The sequence below is a fragment of the Trichechus manatus genome, unplaced genomic scaffold, assembly GCF_000243295.1.
Source record: "Trichechus manatus latirostris isolate Lorelei unplaced genomic scaffold, TriManLat1.0 scaffold00084, whole genome shotgun sequence".
Taxonomy (NCBI): Eukaryota; Metazoa; Chordata; class Mammalia; order Sirenia; family Trichechidae; genus Trichechus; species Trichechus manatus.
The window spans coordinates 4,375,129-4,398,108 of NW_004444020.1; the positions used below are offsets into that span (position 1 = coordinate 4,375,129).

The following is a 22,980-nucleotide window of genomic DNA, read 5'->3' on the forward strand; positions in this document are numbered from 1 at the left end:
GGGGGGAGGGGGGCAGGGGGCAGTGGTCTGGAGAAGCACCTATCAGAATCACCAGAGGACCAGGTTCAAAATGCACAGCCAGGCTGCTTCCTCTGCCTCCACTAGGCTGAAAATGGCTACTTTAATGACTCATTGTTTAGGCTGGCATCAAACCAGACCTGATTACGGTGGAGGAACAAGCCCTGTGGTAGCTCCCAGTATTGTTCTTCCTGGACTGGGCTCTGGTGTCTGCTATAGGACTGCACAAGGGTAGGTGGAGTGGGGGTCGAATAGGAAGGCCCACTATTGGACTTGTTGGTGATATCCTAAGCAATTGACTGCTAATCGAAAGGTCGGCAGTTCGATACCACCAGTGGTTTCCGCAGGAGAAAGATGTGACAGTTTGCTTCCATAGAGATTTACAGCCTTGGAAAAGTTTGGGGTCAATGTGATTCAGAATCGATTCCATGGCGGTGGGGTGGGGTATATAAGGACTATGGGAGAGGTTATTTCAGCTTGAAGTATGAAAAGCCATGCTTCTCTTGAGGATCACATCTTCCCTCTTTGTCTTAGCTGTTAGGAAACTCAGAGCCAATTTTTTGGCTACCTGTAAAAATCCCTAAGTCATGAAATATTTTGATTATGATTTTATCTCTGACTTTTCCTTGTTGTCCTACCTTTATTTTCCTACGCCCCAATTTTCTATGTGTGTACACATACACAAAGTAACTATCTTGTTTTTTGTGCATATATGTGTGTGTGTGTATGTACATACTTACTTTTTATAACATGGCAAAATATAAATGAAGTAAATAGAGAATAAACAATTGCCCTCCTTCTCCACTGTAGTCCAACTGTTGTCCTTTCTACTCCAGTCAAGCACACCTATTTCTCCACTTCCTATAGTTCTTGGCAAAACCCATTGCCACAAATGCCCTGTCCATTTATCTCTGCCTAGCAGTGGTTGTACAGTTCTACAGGCCCTCTCTGGCCCAGTGGCCCCAGTCTACTTCTGCACTGTGGTCTCCTCGTCATCCCCAGGTGCCTCTTCTGAGCCTACCTTGTCCCCTTTCAGCAGGCCCATCTGTAAAATATGCCCTCATTCTTTGGTCCAGGGCTTAAACATTGGCCGCCTCCCCTGTGAAGCCTTTTCAATTAATACTCAGCACCAACTGTGTGCCAGGCCCACTGCTAAACACTGTAAATGCATTATCTCATTTTAACACTACAACTCCCTGTGGTGGTTATTATAATACTCATCTTCGAGCTTGGAAGTGGTGGAGCTTGGGTTTAAATCCAAGGATACCTGATCCCAAAGTTGATGCCTTTAAATGACCTGGCCATGCTAAGGCCCTCTAGCACAGGCTTCTCAACCTCAACATTACTGACATTGTGGGCCAGATTAGTCTTGTTGTGGAGCTGTCCTGTGCATGCAGGACATTGAGCAACATTCCTAGCTTCTATCCACTGGTTGCCAACAGCACTTTTCCTCTCACTTGTGACAACCAAAAATGTCTCCAGACATTGTCCAATGTCCCCTAGAGGGGAGGAGGCAAAACTGGCCCCAGGTGAGAACAAATGTTCTAGCTGGAAGAATAGCCACCGTTAATTACATCATGACCTTCTGCTCAATAATGAAGTCACTTGCCTGCCATTACAACAAAACAAAACAAAATCTCTCATGAGCAATCTGAGTCAGATGCTTCTGTACACTGCACAGCAGTTCTCAGATGGACTGTATCTAAATCTCCTGGGAACTTGTTAAAAATGCATCTCCCTGGGACCCAACCTCAGTAGATCTGAGGATGGGCCAAGGATGTGTATTTTTAACAAGTTCCCTGAGAGATTCCCAATGCACAGACACCTGGAGAACTAATTCTACTGATACTTCCAGAGCCACACCATCCAACAGAACTTTCTACAATGACGGAAATATTCTGTATCTATACTGTTCAATATGGTAGCCAATAGCCATATAGGCTATTGACCACTTGAAATGAGGCTAGTATAATGAGGAAGAATTTTATTTAATTTAAATGTAAATGGCTACATGTGGTGACAGTACTGGATAGCACAGGTCTAGATCATTTGCTAGGTGCTTTCACACCTACTAGAGATCTTATTTAATGTCACCTGGTTACTTGTAATTCTCTGTACTGCTGAAACACAGTGCGGGGGAGTTCATCACTGACTGGAAAGGATAGGAAAGAATTAGTGGATCCAGGGTCTAAATAATGCCCCAAGAGAGGAGACTCACTGTGAGCATTTACCATAAGCCTTGGGAGGCTTAACATATGCCTTTCCTGTGGGCAGAGCCAGGGTCCTTCCACCTGCCTCTTCCCTCTTGTTCAGGTACAGCCCCATCACAGACCCCATGTAAGGGTGATGTGAACCATCATCATCAGGCACGCCTGGCGCCCACCGCCTCTTCTCTCTGCTTCCTGGACCAGTGAAGGATGGCCCCAGACAGCTTGTTACAAACTTCCCCAAACTGCTGGGTAGCTCTCCCAATCCTAGTGCCTCTCCTGTGACTGCATGCACAGCTGGGGCACAAAGCCTCCCACAGCTCCGTGTGGGATCAGTGGAGAGCACAGTGGCTGTGGACTCCCAAGCATTTGGATTTGGGTCCAGCTGTGTCAACCAACCAGCTGGGAGACCCTGGCCATGTGTGACCCTATTTGGGCCTCACTGTCATCATCTGCTTGGAACCTCTTCACAGACTGCACAAGTCCATGCTGCTGTTTCGCATATGCCCGCCTTGTTCAGAACCAGCCAAGGGCCCATGTGGTGGAGGAGTACTGTGTTTGGGCAGAAAGCAGCTGAGGGGGACTGTATGTGCAGACCCAGTGGGGGCTTGCAGCTCTGCCATCTTGTGGCCCCTTGGCTTCCCCTTGTTGAGAAAGTGGGGATGAACAGGGTGGGGCTGCTGAGGTGGAAGGGATGCCAGGGCTGCCCCTGAGGGATGCCTGATGTCTTGGGTATGATGATGAGATGTAGCGGCCCTTCACCTGGCCCTGGAAGCAAGCCCCGAGCTGAGTCCACGAAGCCGAGTCCTAACATTTCATACAGCATCACAAAGCAGTGCCTCTGTGTGGTTGCTACTGTTGCACACAATTCTCAACATGGCCCCGAAGTATCCAGTTTCAAAAAGTCTGGATTTGAACTGTAAGCAAACAAGAATGTCTGTACACTGCCCCGCAGAGCCAGAGTGGTGGCTGACTCTACCTGGTTGTTGCTCCAGGCTGCTCTAGCACCCACCTGGCAGGAGGCCCCTGCCAGCTGGCTCTGAGGCAGTGTGAGAGGGTGGGGCACATCTGCCCAGATGGGGAGACCTCATAGCTGGAAGGGACGCTGGCCACATCTCCCTCTGTGGTCCTCTTACAATCTGCCTTGTGCTTTTTCTCCCGAGGGGCCCAAAGGTCCCCCACACCTGGGTACACCAGGCACACCAGGATGGTCACAACACATCAGCTGTCAACCTGGACTCGGAGCTGAGTCTGACCTGACTGTGGGCCCAGCCCAGAGTCCTCTGTGGTGGGTTTCTGGAAAAATGCAAGTGAAACAGTTACCACTCAGACCAAATGGAGGGACACAGCCCCTTCCTGGCCAGTCTGTGAAGCCGGCAGGATGGGCAGCAGCTGTCTGCATCTTTTCTTCACTTGCAGGTATCACAGAGAACACCCCCATCCTTGCCCCTCTACTCTCTCTGGGTCTCACTCTTATCCTGCCTCCAGCTGGCTGCTGTAAGCTCCTGGCATCTCAAAGGCATCCCAGGTGATGCGTGACACCCTGGTGTGGCAGAATGGTGCTCTCCTCTGAAGGGCCGGGCCGAGCTCTGCTACTCAGAGCTGTGGGGTGCCCCTGACAAGCCTCCAAGCCTCAGTTTCCTCATCTGTGACTGGAGGCTTCATGGCCACCGAACCTGGAGACACTCTCAGGGGCTGTGCCGGCAGTGCTTGCTCCTTAACAGGCATGCCTGAGCCAGCAGGGGTCTCCAGTCTACTCTGAGAGAGAGCTCTGCATGGAAGGCCGAGGAGGGCCTAGCTTCCCTTGCAGGCTCGTCATTCATAGTGTCTGGGACCCTGCCCTCACCCAGCCCCAGAACCAGGAGCCTCAGGTGGATAAGGGGAAGCACAGCCATGAAGTTGTCTCCTCCTTGGCTTCTAACATCAAGCTATCCAAGTTCCTTTTGCTTCATCCCTCATCAGCCTGATGCTGCCCTTCAAAGCTACCTGGGTTCCATCTCTGGTCAATCACAGGTCTCTACCCTTGGAGGCCAATGGGAAGCTTTGTGGGGACACTCTGCATCCTGAGGCACACAGGCCAGGGAATGGGTGTCCAGGCTCTGGGGGCTGATACAGGCGGGGGCACCTGACTGCTTCCTCTCCTGGCAGCCTAGTGCAGGGAGGCCAGTCCATGGGCAATGTCCTCGCCCATTAAAACAGTTCTCCTGTGATCCTCTCAGATGCCCTTGGAGGGACACAGTGTCCCAGAATGGAATACAACTGCATGTGGAAAAAGCAAAATCCTAACTTCATAATGTACACGCTGTGTGACATCAGGCAAATCAGATGACCTCTCTGAGCTTCAATTTCAGCCACCGGGTGTTGCCTCAGGTTTGGGCTGGATGACGTGAATGGTGTGCAGACCCTGTTCCACAGAGCACTGGGGAGGTGCAGGGGCTGTGCAGGGGTGGGTACAGGGAGCCGGCAGGGCCCGAAGGAGGCATCTGTTGCGAGCTGTCTTTTGTAGTCAGCAGACTGAAACCATATCCTCCATGTATAGAAACCTTTCCTGCAGTGGAGATGCTGCTTGTATTCATGACAAATCAATGTTCATTGTAAAAAAAGGTAGAGAGTTACTACTTCTCACTTCCTGCCCCCACTATCACTCCATACATATCCCTTTGGTATCCCCATGCTGTTTTGGAAGTAGAAGCATGGACGGATAGAACTAACTTTCACAGATGGTTTGAGTCAGACAGGGGCTTAAAGACCATGGAGTTCAGCTGCGTCCCTGAACAGAGGAGCCATGGGGCCTCAGAAAGGAAAGAGCTGCGCCACACCACCCCCACCAGTCCAGGAAAGGCTGGGCTGGAGACCCAGTGAGTGTCCATCCACTGCAATAAAATGCTACATGGATAAATGCACAGATAAACAGCTTCGCCAGTACATCATTTCACTCACTTGTCGAAAGAAAAGGATACTCCCTTCTTTGCTTTTCTCCTGGACATTCTCCATTCCTGGCAGAGCTGATGCCACACGTCGGAAGAGCTGATGAGAGGGGGAGACGCTTTGTGAACCCCGGCCTGCCCTTCTCCTCCCAGCCTGCCCGGTGCTTCCTCTGGGCCCCACCCCCTCAGTGCTGCCTCCCCACCATCTCGCCTCTCCTCATCCTGACCGCGGGGCTTTCCCATCCTGTCTGCCTGCAGACTGCATGCCCTTAGGGCAGGGCTGCACTAGCTTCTCTCTCCCCCAGCACCCCTGTGTCTCTCACAGTATTAAGGTCTCAGCAGATATTTGTGGACACCCTTCGGGACAGCTTCAGCCTTACACTGAAAGAACTGAGAGAGGAGTGGACGTGGTCAGAGCCATGTCAAGGGCAGTTCAGGTGGAGGGGAACACTTTGCCCTGGGAGCTTTGGGAGCCCATACAGGGGTACCTGTGACTGCCCCTGGCTGATGCCCTTCCCAATCTCTCTCTTCCTGCTCCTCTGCATCCCTTCTTCCCCATGTCACCTAGTACTGCCCCTCCCCACATGGGGTGAGCCATCACTGCATCCAGCAGGTCAAGGTCACGGCTGAACTGCTGCATGGTAGGCTGTCCAGTGTTCCCAGGCTCTGCTGAGGTTGGCAGGGCCCAGGGAAACCAGGCTCTTCACTGAGCTCACCCCCAACCCCCCCGCCCCATAGGGTCGCGATGAGTCGGAACCGACTCGACGGCACCCAACAACAACACATTACAAAGTGATAAGAAAATATCTGTGAGTTCTACTGGCGATAAAGTCATGGGTAATGTTAATATCATTGAGGCTTGCTGCCTACACTCATCACTGAAGGAAATGCTAAAGATCAGTTAGAGGTTCCATTAAACCCACTGCTGTTGAGTCGATTCCAACTAATAGCCACCCTACAGGACAGAGTAGAACTGCCCCACAGGGTTTCTAAGGAGCACCTGGTGGATTTAAACTGCCGATGTTTTGGTTACCAGCAGTAGCTCTTAACCACTATGCCACCAGGGTTTCCAGTTAGAGGTTAGTGAAGATAAAGACGGAATTTTTTCCAGCCCAAGTCTGCTGACCTGCTGAATTCTATCCATGGGTTACCTGGGCTCTGTGGGCCCAGATTAAGCACCGCTGCCCCAACGCTCAGCTCTAACTCCACCTCCTCTGTGGCTCCTATGACTGTGCCAACTCACGAGGCCTCTCCCTCTCGTGAGCTCCAACCACACCACACGGCAACTTTCTTCTCCAAGCCCACCTCACCCTCCCCAGCCCAGAACGCTTGCCAACGACAAGGCACAAGTCCCTCAAAATGCTGACTGAATTGAATTTCCTACACCCCTCATCCAAAACAAGGTAAGATATCAGGGAGACCTTGCTTCTCGCTGCCACATGCAGGCTGGTAGCTGGACACTCTGACTGGATGCCACAAGGGCCACTTCACTGGTGGCTGCACGCGGCGGCTAATGGCTGACATTTGCTGAGTAGCCCCTCTGAGGGCCTGTGCAGCTTCCTTCTCACACGCTTTACCAGCTCTAGAGGTGAGCCTGTCCCCGCACTGGGTGGCTTTATGGTTGCTCTCATTGGCTGCTCCCAACCCAGTCGTCAGCCCTTCAGGGCAAGGCAGGGGCCAGTCCATGGCTGACCATGCCCAGAACTCTTGCAAGGGCTTCCACGGTCAAGCCGGGACCAGTGTCCTCACCTGCTTCACGTTGTAGCCCGTCTTTGCGCTGGTTTCAATGAACATGACACTCAGTTCTTTGGCGCGCTGCTCCCCTTCCTCGATGGTGATCTGCCTAGAGACGAGGGGCAGAGGGGAGAATCAGTTCAGCAGAGGGTAAGCCCCTGGTAGAGGTGGAGGGAGGAACCTGAGGTGAGGAAGGGTCTGCTCAGCAGGGCAGAAGGAGAAGACCAGGTCCCCAAGTCAGCCATGAGGACAGGGCTCTGGTATCAGGGGTCCCCAAGTCTCCAAGCATAGTCTCTCCAGGACAAAGCGTGCACAGTAGGACATCAGACGCTTTCCCTATTCCCTCTTTAGTATCTTCCCAGGTTAGGAGCAGGCCCTGGGGCAGGCTTGGGGTGGGGGTCGTGCCATACCTGCCTTGCCCAATTGTCAACGATGGACGAGTCTGTGTCTGTAAAGTTCTCATAGTGACCCTATGTGACAGAGTAGAACTACTCCATAGGGTATTCTAGGCTGTAATCTTTCCAGGAGCAGATTGCCAGGTTTTTCTCCTGTGGAGCCACTGGGTGAGCTCGAATCACCAACATTTTAGTTAGCAGCTGAGCACTTAACCATTGCACTACCAGGGTACATGGGGTCACTATGAGTCAAAAATAGACTCAATGGCACCTAACAACAACATGTTTGCAAAGAGCTTCGAGTCACTCACTGCCTCTCTGGGGTGGCGTTATCAGTCTCATTTTCCAAATAAGAAAACAAGTGAGAAGTGACTCCACAAAGATCACAAAGCTACTCACGAAGGAGCTGGGATTTGGGCCCAGCTTTCCTCACTTCGAGGAGGGACTCTAAAAAAGCAGGACACAATTCAGATTACCCTTGAAATGGTCAGGGTGCATTTCAGGAGGCCCAGACTGCTTTGCTGGAGTCTGACCTGTCGCTGTATCTGCCTAGGTCAGGATCACAAGAGATGAGTGGACCAACCAACCAGTTGCTGTTGAGTCATTTCCGACTCACGGCGATCCCGTGTGTGTCAAAGCACAACTGTGCTCCAGGGTTTCCATGGCTGTGACCTTTCGGAAGCAGACTGCTAAGCTTTCCTTCCGAGGCACCGCTGGGGGGGTTCCAACCACCAACCTTCATTTAGTAGCCAAATGCTTAACCATTTGCGACACCCAGGGACAGATATATGTAAATAGCATGTAAATCAGCCCTCTGCACTGGAGGGCAGGGATGGAGTAGCCACTGTGAGAAAGTTTCACATCCAGACACAGGAACCAACCAGGGAGAGTGGGCTGAGGAAGTACGTTCATGCTCTCTAGAAATTCTGCACGTTCACACCTGAGGATTGGGCCATTCATACCCCCCCACACTAATGTGTGCATGACTCAGAGGCAGAGGTGCAAAGCACACACAGAGGCCAGCTGGGGTCTGAGGGACTGCTGCTGTGTTTGGGGCTATGTACTGCTGGGCTGGACCAGGCACACAGAGTCCATGCAGCCCAGTACACAGGAGAACCCTGCCCCTGGCTCTGCCTGGTGGTGAGAGATAGGGGCTTCAGAGAAGAGATACTGTGAGTGGGGGCTCTCCTAGGTATTCTCAGAGGCCCCAGTGTACCAAAAGGCCTTTCCAATAGGCATGGGGACAGGTCAGAAGCACAGACTCACCATCCATACGTCCCAGCCCCTGCACTTCTGCGTCCTTGTGCCTACCTCTTGTCGGCCAGGTCGGTCTTGTTGCCCACCAGCATGATGATAACGTCGCTGCCCCTCTCTGTCCTGACATCATCAATCCACTTAGAGGTCTGTTGGAAGGAGTTGAGATCTAGAGATGGAAAGTAGAGATAGAACTGGGAGTGAGAGACAAGCTCCCAGTGGGAGAGGTGGAAAGATGGAGGGGAGACCAGGAGTAAGAGAGACAGATGGAAGCAAGTCTGCACAGACCAGCTGGGCCTGGGACCCTCCAGAGGGAAGCCCATGTGTGTCTGTGGAGCTGCCACAAAGGAGCCGGACCCTGCCCTGGGCCCGTGGAGAGCCCCTTGCACTGCTGAACCACCCTCTGGGGGGAAAGGGGTTACTCTACCCGGAAGGCCACTGTGCTGTGACTTGCTGCATGGACTAGTGACTTTGGGGCCCACATGAAAGCCAGACCTGATTTTGGGGGCACAGAGCAGAGAGAAATGGGTGCACTAGAGTAGGGTGAGCGGTGAAGGTGGGCAGAGAAGGCCCAAAGAAGCCCCCAGAGAAGGAGGGGGCCTACATGGCAGCCTCCCCACCAAGGCCCCTGTGAAGCCCTGCTCAGGAGAGCTGGGGAAAGGAGAACCCTCAGGCTCTGCAAGTTGAGACGAGGGAGGAAAGGGAGCCCCAGGGCCAGAGTCAGGGGAGCCAAAAGCAGATAAAAAGCCAGGAGAGGCAAGGCCATTTCTGGGCAGCCTTCTCCTCAGTCAGAAGCCATGACAGGCCTTGCAGAGAGGAGCAGTCATGGGGCAAATGCCTTCCACAGGAGCTGAGGGCACTGCTTCAGCACACGCACGCATAGAATGCTAGCTGCACACGCGCATGTATACGTGCACACACACACACACACACACACAGGCTGCAGCCTGGCTGCCATTTCACCCAGGTCCTGAAGCCCTGATGAGCACCCTCTCTGGGCACCCAAGACGTACTCACTTGTGATGTCATATACCACCACAGCCACTGTGGAGTCCCGGATGTAGCTGGGGATCAGGCTGCGGAACCGCTCCTGGCCAGCTGTGTCCCAGAGCTGCAGCCGTACCTGTCACAGGGAGAGCAGGGCCAAGGGCAGAGGGGTCAGTGCCAGGCAGCCAGGTCCCCGTGGTGGGGGTGGGGGAGGCCCAGGCTGCGCAGTGCTGACCCTGGCAGCGCCAGCCTCCCGGGTGGCCACAGGCTTTCTCAGTGGTGCCCAGCTGAGAGTCCCAGATGATAAACCCAAAGGATTCCTTCCCACCCACCCAGTTCTAAAGATCTAAAGTTGGAACTCACTGTACGGTCCTCCAAATACATGGTTTTTGACAAGAAGTCAATCCCAATGGTTGCCTGTCAGAGAAAAGCACATAAAGGTCAAAGTTTAAAGGTCTCAGGCAAAGTGGCAAAAGTTCAGTGACCCCAGGCAGTGGCATAACCAGCAAAAGGGGACACCCATGCCTGTTGTCCCTGTGCCCACCCCCACTCACCCACCAGTAAACCCCTCTCATCCTTCTCAGAGGAAGGGGGTTTAAGCTAAGGATGGTGGTGGGTTTTTGCTTCTTGTGTGTGTGGGGGGGTGGTGGTGATGGTACTCTTTGAGGAGAGGAGCCATGCTTTAGAGAGGGAGTGAGAGAGGGAGCCTGGTGAGGAGGCTTCCCCAGGAACAAGGTCACTGGAATGTGCACCTCCTGGCCTCCCTCAGGTGGGAGCTTTGAGGAAGCAGGAGCCACTGAGGCCCCTTACCTGAGCCTGCCAGTCCCCACCCGCCTCCTCCCCTAACAGCCTCCCCAGTTTGCTCTCAGAGCCTCTCCCCTCAGCCCTGGGACACAAGGTACTTGGGTCAGGTTTCACCACTGCCCCATGGTGGGAGCAGGCAGCTTGCTGCTGCATGGGGGCATGGAACAGCGGGTTCCTCTCTGCTGGGGGCATTCGCAGACCACCTAGAGTAGCGTCTCACTGGGAAACCTCACCCACTACCCACTGGTTCTTTTTTTCCCCAAACCCACATGCTGGGAGCCAAATGTCACTAGCATGCCTGCACCACGCCTATGCCCCTGTGTACTGGCCCCAGGGAGAGGCAGCTGGGGAGGGTGCAGTCAGCCTTTGGACCAGATGGCCAGGAAATGCCACTCACTTGTTATGTGACCTCGGGCAGGCCACCCAACCTCTCTGTACCTTAACTGCACCCAGTGTCTGTGAGTAGGAGCTAAGCTGCTGTCAGTGTGAAATGGAGCTATCACTGCTACCTAATTAATAATAATGAAGAATCAGACACAGCCGAATGTCCAGGGCACTGGTCAAGTACAGTGTGGTACACCCACGTGATCAGGATCCTAGCAGCCATTAAAAATCACATTCTTGAAAAATATTTAAGGATCTGGGGAAGTGGTCATCCAGTGAAAAAAAGCAGATTGCAAAACATCGTATATACTGTAGTGTGATCCCAATTTGATTAATTTAAAAGACATATAACTGTTTGTTATATTTTCTTAGACACTGAAGTAAAAGGAATAACTCAAGTGTTGTTAGTGTCAGTATCTTAAGGTGTGATAATATGGGTGATTTTTTTTTTTTTTTGCTTTCTTCATTATACATTTCTCAATTTTCTATAATAAACATTTAATAGTTCTAGAATTAAAAAAAAGTATTCTGAAACAAAAATAAAATAAAGTTTGAAAACAAACTTAATTGTATGGAAAACTATGCAGTGATTTCTGAGAATAACAACACAGCCAAGGGAAGCCCAAGGTAATAGAAAAACCCATGCTCCAGGACCCCCAGGCTGACTGCATGCATGTGTACATATGTATGCATGTAGCCATGTGTGTTTACATATTCACACTCCCAACTCATTCCACAAAAAATTTAAAGTGGCTGAATCCTCCTGGAAGCTTGCTTTAATCCAAAGATATGGAGTGTAAAGGAACCATACAATTTCAAGCATGGGTGCTAGATAAACACATTAAACACAATCCAATCCAAATCCTTTCCTTTGGAGATGAAAGAACAGACCAGGGAAGTTAAAGGACATGCTTCACGTGACTTTGCCAGTCAGTGGAAGAGCTGGAGGATCTAAAACCTTAACAGCACTTAGGCTCTTCCTACTCAAGCTTTGCACACCCTTTCTGCACGATATAGCCACAGAGGAATAAGTTTAGAATTGAGAAGTGGCTTGTGGACTCAGCTCTGTTCCTCAACAGTTACTCAACATCTACTCATCGGTATATATCAGGGCACTAGAACTGTGGAGAATGTGCAGAAGAGGTAGAAATCTCTCAGCTCATCAGTGCTCAATGGGCTCCACAGGTAGTGCCAAGTTCCTTCTGTAGAGTGAGTCTTGAGCTAAAAATCAGATGTGTGCATTCAGGATTAGTAGCCGGGACTGCCAGCTGCCCCCTTATATGTAATCTCCCCTTTAATAATAGTAAGATTCTGGGTGTGTAAATGGACTTACGGCTAACCCAAATAAAGGATGTATTTCTCAGCTTCTCTTGCAACTGGGTATCTAAGTTCTGGTCAGTGGAATGTGACAGTGATGTATGCATCTTGGACAGGTCCGTCATGGGTGGGGCTGTGCCCACAGCTGCCCCCTTTCCCCTTCCAACTGCTTAGAATGCAGACATGGTAGTGGTGAGTCACATTGGTCCACACAGATGAGCATGACAGACTACTGATGACAGGTCAACAAGACAGAGGAAGCCTGACCCCTGACACTGGGGAGTCACCTCAGCATCCTTGGATTGCTTACACCCAGACAATGTTGTTTAATTCACTGTTAACCTTGTTGTTATTGTTTTTTTTAACACAGTCAAACTATGTACCAATACAGCAAAGAACCATAAAGATATGTGTCCCCCAAAGGTGGGCACCATGAATAGTCATAGTGTTGTTATTGATGACAACTGTAACAATGACAACACCATTTCAACCTCACTTGTGCATACGGCATTCTGCTTCCATGGAGGGCAAAGAAGTCACCAGGTGACGTGACTAGGAACTGTGCCATTTGGATTAAGTCCAGCAAAGCTCAACCCAGTGGCCTGCATAATCATAAACACAATTTACTGGACACTCACATACTTTATCTCTACTATGCCTCATAACAGCTTGTCCAAAATAGGTGGTAATAAGAAATCTAAGACTGAAAGAAGACATTTTCCTATCTCTCCAACTCTCTAACACCTTTATTCTCAGTTCCAGGCTTCTCTGACTATAGAGAAACCTCTGGTCCCCTAACTGTCCATTGTATCATACCTGTTCTGGCCCCATTTCCCACCCAACCAGGCCATAGAGCCACTGCAGACCTTCCCACAGCTATAGACTGGTGACAAGGCATAGGCACTGTCTCTGAGTAAGCTGAGCCATCAGCTCTGCTTGAAAACATATTCCCAAGTTCTTCCAATAATAGTTGAGCAGCCTGTATCAGACTAACCCTCCCACAGATAACTATTACAAACTCTGGACAAATCTAAGAAATAACAATTTATAAGCACTGAAGGATTATCAAAACTAGGCAGAAAATGGAGAGGTTACAATCTCTGAAGAAAGGGAAGATAACTAGGTGAGATCCTATATTTAACTATTTCCTCCCCTGAGGGAACACCCCAGTCCTACCAAGGTAAAACATCCACTTGTTGAACACAGAGAGAGAGAAAAGAAAATGTAATAAAAATGAACAGAGACTCAAGAACTTCCAGGACAATATCAAGTGATCTGACTTATGTGCAAATGGAGTCTCAGAAGGAGAGTATAAAGAGAATCACACAGAAAAAAAAAAGCTGAAAAAATAATGGCCAAAATGTTCCTTATTAGAAACATCAGCCCACAGTTTCAAGAAGCTCAGCGAACCTAAAACAGGATAAATAAATACAATCACACCTAAGTACATCATAGTTAAATTCCTGAAAACTAAAGAGAAAAATCTTAAAATAAGCCAGAAAACAAAAAGACATGTTTTATACAAGGGAATAATGATAAGAATGATGGTTGATTTCTCACCAGAAACAATGGAGGACAGAAGACAATGGATCAACATCTTTAAAGTGTTAAAAGAAAACAAAAACAATAAACTCTGTCAACTTAGAATTCTACAGTCAGTGAAAGTTTCCTGCAAAAATGAGGGCAAACCGAAACATTTTAAGATTAAAAAAGCTGTGACAATTTTTCACCAGAAGGCCCTCATTGTAAGAAATGCTTTAGGCTGAACGGAAATTTTACCAGATGGAAATGTGAATCTTTAAGAAAGAAATATAAGAGCACCAGAAATGGTAACTACATGGATAAATATAAAAACACGCTACTTGTCCTTGACTGCCTCTGACTCCTTTCTACCTCAGCAATGGTTCACAACATTCTCCCCTCTGTTTTGCCCCCTGCTCTATCCCTAGCACTTCTCACTCTCAGTTACTGTTATTGTTAGTTGCTGTCTAGTCAGTGGAGATCTCATGGGTACAGAGTAGAACTGCTCCATAGGGTTTTCAAGGCTGTGACCTTTCGGAAGCAGATCACCAGGCCTCTTCCGAGCTGCCTCTGGGTGGTAGATAACCTTAAATCTTACTTTACATCATTAGTCATAAACCTTCTCAAATATTCTGCCTTTACCTTCTAATAAAATGGAGAAAATACTGACATTATCAAGGATTTCATTTTACTTGGATCCACACTCAACGCCCATGAAAGCAGCAGTCAAGAAATCAAATGATGATTGCATTTGGCATATCTACTGCAAAAGACCTCTTTAAAGTATTGAAAAGCAAGGATGTCACTTTGAGGACTAAGGTGTGCCTGACCCAAGCCATGGTATTTTCAATCGCCCCATATGCATGTGAAAGCTGAACAATGAATAAGGAAGACTGAAGAAGAACGGACTCCTTTGAATTACAGTGTTGGTGAAGAATACTGAATATACCATGGACTACCAGAAGAATGAACAAATCTGTCTTGGAAGAAGTACAGCCAGAATGCTCCTTAGAAGCAAGGATGGCGAGACTTTATCTCACGTACTTTGGACATGTTATCAGGAGGGATCAGCCCCTGGAGAAGGACAATATGTTTGGTCAAGTAGAGGGTCAGCAAAAAAGAGGAAGACCCTCAACAAGATGGACTGACACAGTGGCTGCAACTTGGGCTCAAGCACAGCAACAACTGTGAGGGTGGCAGAGGATCAGGCAGTGTTTCGTTCTGTTGTACACGGGGTTGCTAGGAGTCGGAACCAACTTGATGGCACCTAACAACAATAACACTCTCCAATAAATATAACAAAAACCACAACGATAACCTGAGTATTTATCAATGCTACCTACTACCATACTAAGTGTTTGTATCATTATTTAACTTAATTCTGATAACAAACCTGTGCTATGAGTTAGGCTCTTTAGTATTCTTATGTCATAGCTATGGAAAAAGAGTGTAAGAGATGTTATGTTACTTGCCCAGAGTCAAGAGCTGACAGTGGTACATCAGGATTCAAAAGATATTTGCAAAGTTGTCAACATGTGTCCAGCCTTATTCCACATCCCCCCACCCTCTTCTGACTATTTGCTCCTTCTCCTGTTCAAAGTAAGCCTCTCCTTGGAGGTCCTCTTGGCCGTGCTCCTCTCTTCTCAGATGATGCTCTCAGTCATCTCCTTTCTCTTCTATATCTTCAAATTCTTATTCTCTACTCCCTCTTTCCTTTCATCTGAGAAACATTCTCAAGATTTTCACATCCTTAAAAAAAAAAAAAAAAAAATCCTCCCCTAGCAATAAGTTGCTCTCTAGCTGTCAATCTCTCGTATCTCCTCAATGGGTATGCTTCTTGGAAAAGGACCCCCAAACTCACTGTCTCCACTTTCTTTCCTCCTATCCGTTGCTTAACTAGGGGCCATTTAGTTTCTACCCCTCAGCCGGTTGCAGCTGCTCATGCTATGGTCACTGTTTTAGTTATCTAGTGCTGCTATAACAGAAATACCACAAGTAGATGGCTTTAACAGACAGAAATTAATTTTATCAAACCGTTTAGGAGGCTAGAAGTCTCAATTCAGGGTGCCAGCTCTAGGGGAAGGCTTTCTCTCTATGCTGGCTCTGGAGGAAGGTCCTTGTGTCTTTTGCTCCTGCTTCCTGGTTCCTTGGAAATCTCCATGCGTCTTGGCATCTATCTACCCCATCTATCTTCTGCTTGTTTGTTTAATCTCTTTTATATCTCAAAAGAGATTGACTCAAGATACACCCTACACTAATCCTGCCTCATTTACATAATCTAATCTACTCCAAAATGGGATTATAACCACAGACATAGAGGTTAGGATTTACAACACATATTTTTTGGGGGATGTAATTCAATCTGTAACAGTCACCAATAGCCATTTCATCTCCAAATGCTAAGGACACTATAGGCCAAACTCTAGCTGATGCTATTTTTGATACATTTGACCCTGTTGACCATTTTCTCTTCCCTGACAATCTGTCCTCTGTTAGTTTTCATTTTCATAACGTTACCTGTTTCTGGCTTTCCCTGTCTCTCTAACTACTGTTCCTTATTGGTCTCTTATAGGATCCTCTTACATTCTCTGTCACCTAACATGTTGGTGTTCCCTGTTTTCTTTTCAAGGGGACCTCATCTATAGATATGCTGATGGCTTCCCAATCTACATACTAACCCTTACCTCTGTCTTGAGCCTCAGATCCATATATCCAACTGTTTACTAGACATCTTCATCTAATAGTCCTCTGGACATCTCATTAAACACAGTGTGTACCAAACACAGCCTATCATCTCCCTCCAAACCTGCTTCTCCTATTTTCCCTATCTCAATGAATGGCCTCTCCACCATCTTAGATGCCCAAGTCTCTGGAAGCCTGGGAGACCTAAATCCTTCCTCTTCACTCACTCTCTTATCCACTCTCTCACATCTAATGATTACTGAAGTGATTACTTTGCTTCCTAAGTGTTTTCAACTGTCCTCTTCTCTCCATTCCCCACTACCACTACCCTAGTTCAGACCTTGAACCCCTTTTACCTGAATAACCTCAAGAACTTCCTGACTAGTTTCTTTGCCCTCTGGCCTTCCCCTTCTAATTAATCTGTCACACAGCAGGCAAGGTTATCTTCCTAAGATAGAAATCTGCCCATATCACTCCCTACTGCTCCTAGGAAAAAGTCCAAACACTTCAGCTTGACTTACAAAGCTGTTCAGGGCTTTCCCTTTGCTTCCTATGGCCCCAGTTCCCCCTTGTCCAGTTAGAACTTTACACTCTAGTAACACTACTCTTGCTGGGACTTCCCATATACACTAGCCATTTTGTGTTTCCCTCCCCAGAATGCTCTTCCACGTGATTAAGGCCTACTATTCAGAGTTCAAGATCCAGCTCCTCTGCAAACTGTTTTCTGAACATTCAAGCTGGTCCTGGCGCTTCTGATTCAAGAGATTCTTTACTGAATTGGAATGATCTCATTCTGTTAGTCTTTCTCATTGGCTAGTGATTCAGTGACTCTCAACATGTAGCCTGTGGACCACCTGATCAGAATTACACAGGAAGCTTTTAAATATGCAGATTCCTGAGTCCCACTTAGGCTGAATCACAATCTCTGGGGTGTTAGCCTGGGAATCTGAATTCCAGACAAGCCCTCAGATAATTCATTTGTGCAGTACAGTTTGCAAACAACTGTCTAGATTCTGAGTTGACCCTGTAACTGGAGTCAGAGAAGGTGCAGCATCCAGGAGGAGTGCCAGATTCCCTGCGTGGGGTGAAGAGACAGAGGGAGATGCCTCTTTCATGCGGAAGGTGCTATTCACAGATGAAGAAACCAAGGCCCACTCAGAAGCAAGGTCACACAGGTGGTAGTAGCAGAGCCAGGATCTGAACCAAGGTTTCCCTAACTGTAAAGCCTCTGCTCTGAACTATTCAGCTGTACTCCCTCTACTTCCTGAAATCCCTTCATTTCTGAAGCTGTCACTGTGCTCTGAGGCTGTTAATGAGTTTACATGGGGAGGGGGTCACATCCTGTCTGGCTCCATATTGTCAGAATCTTATGGTCATTAGCTATAATAGATCAGCAAAGCCATCTTAAAAGGAAGTTCATTTGCATTTTAACAGAAAAAAAAACCACAGCTCTAAAGCCAGAAGAGAAACAAGAACTTTTAAGGGGGCTTTGGCTGGGCCTCGGCTACCAGCTGAAACTTCTAGCTACTTGACGTCTATTTTTCCAGACACAAGGCACAAGCAGCTGGCCCACAATACTGCCAGCTGGAGCCTATCTCTCCCAGGAAGGCCAGATCTGCAGGGGAGAAGGTGGTCGTAGTCTTCCCTGGACAGCTCCTTTCTGACAAACAGTGCGAGTAATTAATACTCATCCACTTATTCATTCTTGAGTGCCCACTGTGTGCTAAACAAACTATGAGCAGAACAAACCATGGCCCCTGACCATAAGGAGCTTGCAACCTTATGGACAAGATATCTTAAGGAGTTAAGATACACATACAGAACTGTAGTTCCTGACAGATGAAAAAAATTAGTACAGTTAAGGAGCCCTGGGGGTTTAGGTGAGGAAGACCTTGCTTTTGACTTGTTTCTTGAGGAAAAGTAGGGAAACTATGTAAGTCCTTAATAAATACTAACTTTCCAGTCGGTGAAGATAAGGGGAATAGTGGAAGATGGGAGGGGTGGGGAGAAACATCCCAGATGAAGGGAAAGCAGGAGTTTTGATTCTGGTAATGGCCGAGCCTTATCAGAATAACCATCTTGTGGATTACTATTATAAATAAAACAAAACAAAACACCCATTGCCATTGAGTCTTTTCCAACTCATAGCGACCCTATAGGACAGAGCAGTACTGCCCCATAGGGTTTTCAAGGCTGTACTCTTACAGAAACAGAATGTCACATCTTTCTCCCATGGCGTGGCTGGTGGATTTGAATCACCAACTTTTGAGTTAGCAGCAGAATGCTTAACCATGGTGCTACCAAGACTCCTCTACTATTATAAATAGTGTAATTTAAATAGTATAAATAAAAAGTATGAACCAAATACAACAAACATCTGAAGGGACTAGAAAGTCACCAAAAGCAGGTAGAAACTGGAGTGAAGTCAACACTTGAAAGAAGGGAACAGCACTGGCCAATGTTCCTGTTTATGACCTTTTGCCTAAAGGCAGGTCCCAGTTGAAACTGAGGGCTGACTAAAACTTGGAAAGAAAACAGAGTCTTACTGGTTGAGAAATCAGAGGACAGACTGCAAAGCTATCACAACAGTTTAGAAAGTGAAGTGGAAAATCCTGGAAATGAAAAGCCAAAGAGAGGGCACCCCAAATTTTGCATATAAATGCTGCCCAAATCTCTGACTGACCCAAGCAAACTCCAAGAAGCTTACCTAAGACTAAAACAAATAAAACTTTCCATTGCTGCCTACCACAGGGAAAAGAGTTGAGAATTCTACCCCAGTCAACTTAGCTGCTTGCTAAAGCAAAGGTGATTACATTTGCTCTCTTCGGAGGAGCAAAGAGAATCCACAATTTCAATCACAATGTGTAGGATACAACCTCAAATTACTATACATTTGAAGGAAGAGGAAGATGTGAGCTATTCTCAAGAAAAAAAAGGAATTAATGGAGGCCAACTCTGAGATGACTCAAATGTTGAAAGTAGCACACAAGTATTTTAAAACAGCCAACACAATTATGCTCAAGTATATAAAGGAAAATATGTACATAATAAAGGAACAGATAGAAAAATATCACCAAAGAAACAAAGAATGAAGAACCAAATAGAAATCTAGTACTGAAAAACACAATGTCTGAAATTTAAAAATTACTAATAGGCTTAACAGCAGACTGGAGATGAAAGAGTCAGTGAACTTGAAGATGGATCAATAGAAACCCAAAAGGAAGCACAGAAAAAAAATTTAATAAACAGAGCCTCAATAACTTATGGGACAGTAGTATCAAGCATTTTAACATGTATTTAATTGGCACCCCAGAAGAAGAGGAGATAAAGCATGGGGGAATTTTTTTTTAAGTAATGGCCAAAAGTTTCCTAAATTTGGTAAATGTGATAGATTTACAGAATCAAGAAACTCAGCAAACTCCGAGCAGGATTAGAAACAAACAAAACCTCCATACCTATTCACCTCGAAGTCTAAATGCTAAAAATCAAAGATATAAAGATAAAATTATAAAAGCAGCCACCAGAGAAAAATGACACATTACATACAGGGGAACAATGACAGGGATGACAGCTAATATCAGAAATAATGGAGGCCAGAAAACATTGGCACGACATGATTAAAGTGCCGAAAGAAAAAAAAAAAAATCAGCCCTGAATTCTAAATCCAGTAAAAATATTCTTCAGTAAGGGTAAGCAAAATAAAAACACTTTTAGATCAATGAAAGCACAAAAACAATTTGTGGCTTGCAGAACTTCACTTAAGAAACGTTGAAGGAAGTTATCCAGGCTGAAGGGAAAAGATACTAATGGAAACTAGGATCTTCAGGAAGAAATTAAGAGCACCAGAAATGGTAAGTTAATGTGTAAATGCAGAAGACTGTTACATCTCACATACTTTGGACATGTTATCAAGAGGGATTGGTCCCTGGAGAAGGACATCATGCTTGGTAAAGCAGAGGGTCAGCAAAAAAGAGGGAGACCCTCAACAAGATGGACTGACACAGTGGCTGCAACAATGGGCTCCAGCATAACGATTGTGAGAATGGCGCAGGACTGGGCAGTTTCGTTCTGTTGTATATAGGATCACTATGAGTTGGAACTGACTTGACAGCACCTAACAACAACAACAACATCTGTTAAAGATGACAGGAACAGCTTCAGCAAAGTGCCTGTGGTGTGAAGCCATACATTATCTTCATAAAACCAAAAACGATTCAGGACCAATGGACTGTATTTGTAGAGTTGTTGGGGAGAGTACAAGAGCTCAGAGGGACTCCAAGGCAGATGATGGGTTTGGGTCTCTCTTGTAGCTTGGGCTTCGGAAAGACAATCTTGTTGAAGGACGGAGAATGGGACAGAGGCAAGAGAGACAATTAGGAACTTGTTATAAGGGTTACATGTGAAAGACATCAAGAAAAACAGGTAGAAGGTGAGTGGATAAGAGATGCAGAGAGGTTAGGTGACTGAGACAAGGGTGGGCTTTAACAAGAAATGAGAGAGTGGTCTGCATGTCTGGGAATACCAGCTCCACTTTGCAGATGTTTTGTCAACCAGAGCCTCACAGAAGGGAAGTGACTTGTCCAAGGTCTCATAGCAAGTTTGCAAGGTTATGAGGTATAGTGCAGAAGGATTATATATTGACTCATAAAGTCATGAAAACTTAACATCTTCTCTGATGCTAAATCATGGCCTTTCTGGCAAGGAAATAAAAGAAGACCTTCACGGGCTGGCACCTTTGGAGCACATCCAGCTAGAGTAGCCTTAAAGGGCATGGCTCAAGGTGCTACTTCTCTGGAAAGCTTCTGCAACCACACCATCAGAACTAACAGTAAGTGACCACACTTGGGTATCACTCATGTCATTTGCCAGAGACACAATGATGGGCATTCTCCTTCTCATAAGGGATCTTGGGAATCATAAGGGATCCAGGGGTCTTGGGAAGTAGCTGGGATGACCAGCCATTGCTCAACATCAAAGCAGATGGGGCTCCTGAGGTTCCTGGGCTGCCGGGTCTGTCTAGGAGCTGTGTCTACCACCATTCTGCTGGGTGTTCCAGACTCTGTCTTATGCCAAATCATATCCTCAACAGCCATGGGCCCTGGCTGCTTTGCCCAAACTCTCCAGAATAGTTTCAGCAGCAGCTGAGCCAGACTAGGCTGGCATCACGCTTTGGCTGTCTGTGATGGTCTGTATCACAAATTGCCATGTATGGCATGTCTCTGCCTCGCTGGTCACACTGCCATTCAACACCTTGCCTGCCAAGACATTTCATGTGCCTGTTTGCATAATGGCCCAAAGAAATCCTGGGTTCTAAACCTGACCACGGGCCCTGGCTTGCTGCATGACTTTGTTCAAGTGCTAGCAAAATCAAGCTCACAACGCAAACCTGGGAGCTTCTTGTCTGGGACCATCATGGTGTTTCCTTTTCCTGTGGCCACCAGGAGACTCAGAGCTAAATGCTGAGCTCCACGCAGTATTTCTGCTACCACTATCTCCCCTTGCCTTCCTTTCTGGCTCAAGTTTTTTCTCCTCTACATCTGTGGTGCTGTCATATTTGTGGCTTCCACTTCAGGTCCTCTTTGGCGGCACATGGTAACACCAGACAAAAAGAACAACTAGCTACCCAGGTAGGTCACATTCTTGTACAAAAGGCCCCAGCAAGCAACCTTGGTGATTCCCTGTGACTTGTCACAGCCTACCATGCTTTTCAACGGTCAGAACAGGGCAGTTAGGTGCATGAGTGTGCACTGATACGAACATGTGTCTAAGTGCATCTGTGTGTGAGTAGACACGTGTATGAGTGGGCATACACATATATCCATGTAACTGTGTATTTATTTCCATGTAGAAGTCTCTGTATGTGGGTATAAATGGGCATACTATGCTTGTGTGGGTATGAGTGTGGGGCTGGGAAAGGAGTCATTGCAGCTTCAAAGATTAGACCCAGATCCATGACATGTACACAGCTCCAGTGAATCCAATAGGCTGGGTGAAGAGGAGTCTTCAGAGGCCCTTGTGGGGAATAGGGGTGGGGGAAGATTTCTGCCAGAAAAACGAGCCTTTCTGTCAATGCCTTCCAGGGCAGACCACAGCCACTCCCAGAGGATCTGCCGTGCATGCAGCCAGCAGAATGGTCCACCCAAGTGGGTCTGGCTGGGGTCATGTACCCAGAGGGGTCCCATCTAACTTCCAATTCCTTTCCCCAGAGAGGGTCTTTTTTCAGTGACTTTCTGCTAGTGCCTTAGTAGGGTCTGAGTGCTCTGTGGTGGACTCAGAAGAACACTGGATTGAGTCAAAAGATGCTAGTGTCCTGGAAAAATGGCTTAGCCCCTCTGGACCTCAGCTCCCTCATCTACAAAATGGGGATAATCAAACCTCCTTTTAGAACTGTTGGATTAAATGAGTTAGGATACATGAAGGTACTCTATATTCTATGATATGCTGTATAAACAAAAATGAACAATTACTGTTCATGACCAACTGACCTAGGGTTTCCAAGAGAACCTGCAGAACCCACCCCATAGGAGACCCTCCAGTGCTGTTTCTCAATTTGGCCATGTGAAGCACAAGCCCCATGAAACAGTATTCACGAACAAAGGCAACTGTGAACAGTATTCCCGGGAAAGACTGCATATTCTAGCCCCCTGGAGAGCCATAACGCACACTTATATTAAAGGTTCTGAGAAATCCTACACTGAAGAGACATGGTCAATTTCATTTCGCCCATGTTTCCCAATGTTTCTATGACCT

The 22,980-nt window shown here is 47.3% G+C and overlaps 1 protein-coding gene across 2 annotated transcripts in view; it reads right to left on the reverse strand.

Moving 5' to 3' along the window:
• Nucleotides 1-22,980, reverse strand: part of RAB6B (RAB6B, member RAS oncogene family) — a 67,582-nt gene that overhangs the window by 1,186 nt on the left and 43,416 nt on the right. The window contains exons 3-7 of one of the 2 annotated variants that reach the window (XM_004381411.2): nucleotides 9,886-9,939; nucleotides 9,553-9,658; nucleotides 8,593-8,704; nucleotides 6,902-6,995; nucleotides 5,186-5,252 (exon numbers count right to left, since the gene is read on the reverse strand). In XM_004381411.2, the coding sequence (XP_004381468.1) occupies nucleotides 5,186-5,252; nucleotides 6,902-6,995; nucleotides 8,593-8,704; nucleotides 9,553-9,658; nucleotides 9,886-9,939 (433 nt within the window). The remainder of the gene's footprint in view (nucleotides 1-5,185; nucleotides 5,253-6,901; nucleotides 6,996-8,592; nucleotides 8,705-9,552; nucleotides 9,659-9,885; nucleotides 9,940-22,980) is intronic. The other variant, XM_004381412.1, reaches the window with a different exon arrangement.